Source organism: Ylistrum balloti, unplaced genomic scaffold, assembly GCF_031769215.1.
Source record: "Ylistrum balloti isolate Yb309-2 unplaced genomic scaffold, AGI_CSIRO_Ybal_v1 Utg370704, whole genome shotgun sequence".
Classification (NCBI taxonomy): Eukaryota; Metazoa; Mollusca; class Bivalvia; order Pectinida; family Pectinidae; genus Ylistrum; species Ylistrum balloti.
Genome location: NW_026782422.1, coordinates 6,026 through 11,411, shown reverse-complemented (window position 1 = coordinate 11,411; position 5,386 = coordinate 6,026). Strand labels below are relative to the sequence as shown.

The following is a 5,386-nucleotide window of genomic DNA, read 5'->3' as shown; positions in this document are numbered from 1 at the left end:
CCCCTATAGCATGAAGTTCAAAATTACAATACAAAAATATTGGCATTATTACACATAATCTCAATTTCCAGATGACTCGGCCCAAGTCTTGTCTTTATTACTATAATTGCTTGTACAATTTTAAATTACAATCTACTAAAGATAAATTGGTTGGTATCTAAATGTCACTTATATAAAGTCTTGCTCAATTGTAATTTAGTTAAGAGTCACAACTGTATAATCGGATTTTTCCTACTTTGGTGCAACTCCTGGAGCGTCAACAATTAATTATTGCCAAACTTTAGCAGTAAGTATTCAATATTACAAATATGTGCTTCCCATAAAATAATGGGTCATGACAGTCCTTGTCTTCACATGGTTGTTTGTCCGGAATGTTTAAAGTTCTGGGAAGCACCATAAAATTTACAATTTTAAGCAGATGTTCTCAAGGTGCAGTTAACTCAGTTTCTGAACACTTTCAATAACGACAACTCCTGATCTCTTCAGGCCGTTGACCCAATTTACATTCTCTCCACTGTGGGGAAAGTTTTTGGCATCCCTAAGCATGTTCATCATCATTGAGCATTTGTGAGCATCTTTTGAGCATTTTTCTATGAGTAGCCGCAGATGTACATAGTAATGGTCTTTAAGCACAGATGAGCACAATTGAGCATATTTTGAGCATCTTTTGAACATTTTTCTCCGAATAGCACCAAATATTCAAAGTAATGGTTGTTGAGCACCGGTGAGCACAATTGCGCATATTTTAAGCATCTTTTGAGCATTTTTCTGAGATAAGTACATAATGTTCATGGTAATCATTCCTAGTGCTTACGTTACAGATAATTCAGGCTAGCAGCCAATATAACAGTACATTATTTGATTAGTATAATTTGAATTAATACACTGTGGGCCATTACTGTCATCTCCAAACAATCAAATTTTTACACTTTTATCTCAACAAGTTTAACTGGAACCAAGAAAAATGTTCAGAGAGTACAGTTACAATTTTACTGTGTACATTACATTATAACGATTTGAACTACAGTTTACAATATAGAAGAACCCGACTAGTTATGGCTGCTGCTTAATCATTACATTCCATGTTCGAATTTCACTACTGGCTATCATGAAGATCATTACTAGTCTATTAGTGGTACCTCAATATTATTACCACAGTCGAATGAAAATATATAAATTCATCATTCTAGATATCAGAAACCCCCATTTTGAACAGAAATACCCGTATTAGCACTAGTCAGGTTCTTGGCTAAGGGGCAATACCTTCATAATCACCATCTCCTCGGTGGCAACATGATTTCCTCTCAGAGGTATTTACTTATATAACAAAAATTAAAAAAAAATAACAAAAATAAAAAAAAAAAAACATATGACATATATAAAATTAGCAAACATGAAAAGATATTCTGCTCCTCCTCTGGCGGCCAAGAGTTTTTACCCCTACCCACAGCTATCACTGGGGAAGCCACCCTATAGATAGTATTCGCTGACGTCACAACATCCGGGGCTTTGAATTAGCGCCGCCATCTTGTGGGTCAAGCAGTTCATATTTAAATATCAATTTGCATGAGTCATCGCTAACAATGACGTCGCAGAAAAGCCCTCCAGAACAGCCAATCAAGGTTAGCTATACAGACAGACTTGACCCGATTACTTTGGCACGTTATAGAGAGAAAATTAAACTAGTAGACCATTTAGATCCGTATGAAGTGAAGAAAAGCGACTGGCGTTCAGATCCTGATGGTCTTCCAGATGTGACGTACCCAGACATCGTTAATTACTTGGTCCACACTCAGAGTGCCTACACATTGCAGGATTTGAAAGCTTACAAGTCCCTGGAATCCTACAACCAGTTTTTTTGCGGTTGGGTGAAGGATGTCGGCCACATTTCATCGTTCGTTACGAAGAACATTCTGATGTCTGCAAAGGTGTGTAGTACTACTTACTGTACTGTCCTGATCATAACTTATGCTTGATTTGATCGATTAATGGGGGCTTATAACGTCATTGTTCCGTTTATGACCGAGCCTAGAAATAATCAAAACTAAACCCCCCCTACTGTAGGCTGCCCGTTTATAAATACGATCTTCAAACGACAATGTTTACACTGTCCTAGTAAAATGACCCATGTAAAGCGTAGGCATGAGTAACTTGAGTTAACTGAACTTGACCAGATGTATAACATACTCTGTGTTATAACCGTAGATTATGCCAGAAGTTACAAATAAAAAAATGAGAAAAAATATTGTGATATTAAGACTAGAATTCAGATGAAGTATAATGTTATAACAAAAAGTAGGCTTGATTGAATAGAATCTAGTGTTAAAGTATTTTCAATAAAGAAATTTTGGTGGGCCTAGTATGAAAGGGTGCTAAATTATATAGGCCTATATAAAAAAAACATTATCATACTATTTTAAACTTAATGAGTTTATCTATTTAATTTTGTCCTCATACAAGTATGTAATGGACTGTGAGAAATACTGCAAATCTTTCATTTAATTAATTTTGTTTAATTACTTATTTATTATCTATCTATTTTTATTTTTTTTTTGGAGGGAGTTCTAGAGCAAGTCTTTCTTCTTATATCCCTGCCATAATTTTACCCATGGCCGTCATGTCGTGAAATCAAATTGATCCTCTTTTATTTCCTTTTTACTTTTAATTCACATGGGGGCGGCGGCAGCATTCATATCTCAGACATTTTCTGTATTTTATTCTTGATGTATGAATTATCTGCCCTGAATATGAGGTAGCAGTGTGCTAGCTTAATTGAAAAATCAATATCCTGTTTTCATTTCAATATATCCTTTATATGAGTTTAATGTATTTGTTTTAGGTACGCCACTCCCAGAGGATGAATGAAGCGCCACTTCAACCATGGGTCATAGCCAATTCCGATGGAACAATTCTTGCTGCACACTGTACATGCATGGCTGGCTTGGGGGAAACCTGCACCCATGTTGGAGCATTGCTGTTCTGGATAGAGGCTGCAGTGAAGATCCGCAATTCTAAGACAGTGACACAGTCCCCTGCTTACTGGCTGCTTCCATCAGGGATACAAAAGGTTACATACGATGAAGTCAGAGATATCGATTTCACCTCAGCCTCTACAAAAAAGTGCAGACTAGACGAGAGTATCACAACTCCACCAACTCCAACAACTCCAACCCTGAGGGCAGCTCGTAGGAATGATGTACCAACCCCTTCCAAAGATGAAGTGAATGGCTTCCTGCGGAGGTTACATGAGAGCCAGTCAAAGTCTGTATTGTTGTCTCTGATGCCAGGCTATGCTGAACACTTCAAACCTGCCTCACTGAGTGTACATCTTCCCAAAGTGCTCTCAGAGTTGTACAATGAGGAGTATGTTGGAATGACTGAAGATGAACTTCACAACCAGTGTGACATCATCTTCGATGACATCATAGTAACAGCATCCCAGGCAGCAGCTGTGGAGGAGAGAACTCGCCGTCAGGCAAGCAGTAAAGATTGGTTTCGGTTCAGGAGTGGGAGAATCACTGCGTCCCGTCTTCATGCTGTTTGCCATACCAATCCAGAGAAGCCATCGCTAAGTGTCATCAAGTCAGTTTGCTATCCAGAAAGTTTAAAATTTAGAAGCAAGGCCACAGACTGGGGATGTCAACATGAAAAATCAGCCATTGATGCATACTGTAATGTTTGTATTTAAAGTAATTAAAATTGTAGAGAAGACCAGCACACATCACATTTAACCACGTGCTCCATTTTATTTTTCACCGGAAGTTTTTTTTACAAATTTTCACAGGTGTCACCTAATACTCATAAAGGACCCGGAGACGGGCATATGTTCCGGAATTCGACTTGCCTACATTTCATCACCAGTATACAGCCATATACACTACATCCCGCCCCCAACTGAAAAATTTGAGGAATACAAATTTTATGACTGGCGATGAAATGCAGGAAAGAAGAAACATCATTCAAATCAATAATGAACAATCTACATGAGGAAGCAAAAATAGGAAAAATACCACAAGATCAACTTAGATAATACATTTGATGCATGATAACAATTTCTTCAAGTATCCATTAAGAATTATAAGCAGGAACCAGCTGTAACAGCTGCATGGTTATCCTACAAACCAGTAGAAAGTACAAATAATGCACTCACTATGTTTTAAGTTATCAAGATATAGATGGGGAAAATTGAGAAATTATGCAAAACCATCATTTCATTCAAAACACTTACAAAATTACCCCAGCGCTGAAGGTATACATACTCTCACACATACGCTGCCTGGACAATTAGTCAGCTTTACTCAACATCTTTGATGTCATATTCATTTTCTGGCATAAATCATAATGGTATACAAGAAGTATAATTCACTAAGCAAGCCTGATCTCACAACTGGTATATAAAGAATACTGTATTATATCATCATGGTAAACATCCTCCTACCAAGCAACAGCTTATTCTGAAATTTCCACTTCTACTCTACCACATGCAAAGATTAACATTTGATTTGAAGTATTATATATGCATCACAATGGATTCTCGGTGAACAATAAAAGTTTGTAAACAGCATGACATCATTAAAGATTACAAAATGGTTCACTATGCTAATTTTTTTTTTTCAAAAAAAACTTCATTTATGAAACAAAAGAACACTTATTACTCTAAAATGATACCCATGCAATGCATCTAAATGTTTGAGTAGAATGCATAAGCATGTTAAATTGAAAATAATCAATATTGTAGTGGGATCATACTAGCAAGACATCTAAATTGCATGTTGCTTATAAAGGCATTAAGATTATATAATAAAGAAATTATACAAAAATTTTGGAAATCTTGGTAGGAACATTATAGCTCTGTGGAAACATACATTATTTGCCATCAGATGAATTCTTTAGAAAAACTCAGTAGCGATGACAATTTACGTGGAGAGAAAAAAAAAAAAAAAAAACCCACAAATGATAATGCATTCTTGTACATGGTAGGAAAAAAATAAAAAAAAGAATTATTCATTCCTTAAGCACATATTCCATTCATGAAAATGAAGGTATGCATGTCATCATAAAATGTAGGGGTAATCCTAGTGTAACAATATCAAAATAGTTGTAGCACATATCAAAATTCAGTACCTATCAAAATTCAATATCAATGAATAATGAAACATTGTTAATAGACACATCCTATATATTGTCATAAAATCGAATGTCACTGAACAACCTTTGGTGGTTTCTTAGACATTGCTCGAATAGCGGCCGGGTTCAAATCTGCCAATCGGACCCAACGAGCATTTTGCGAGGGCTCTCCAACGAAGTGAACAAGGTATTTTATGTCAAGTCCAGTCCCTCTCTGAGCTAAAACTCGTTTAATCTTGTAGTAATGATGGTCACTGGA

The 5,386-nt window shown here is 36.3% G+C and overlaps 1 protein-coding gene across 1 annotated transcript; it reads left to right on the top strand.

The window, feature by feature from the left end:
• Nucleotides 1–1,583: 1,583 nt before the first annotated feature.
• On the top strand, nt 1,584–3,688 carry LOC132557634 (uncharacterized). The gene is made up of 2 exons (XM_060222143.1): nt 1,584–1,928; nt 2,840–3,688. Exons 1-2 carry the CDS (start codon nt 1,584–1,586, stop codon nt 3,686–3,688), a joined length of 1,194 nt encoding a protein of 397 aa, XP_060078126.1.
• Nucleotides 3,689–5,386: the final 1,698 nt, after the last annotated feature.

What these genes read in the sequence shown, in the direction of transcription:
- LOC132557634 (XM_060222143.1), top strand. Translation starts at nt 1,584, where the DNA reads ATGACGTCGCAGAAAAGCCCTCCAGAACAGCCAATCAAGGTTAGCTAT. An exon ending in ACATTCTGATGTCTGCAAAG is followed by an intron (nt 1,929 to 2,839) that starts GTGTGTAGTACT and finishes TATTTGTTTTAG; the next exon opens with GTACGCCACTCCCAGAGGAT.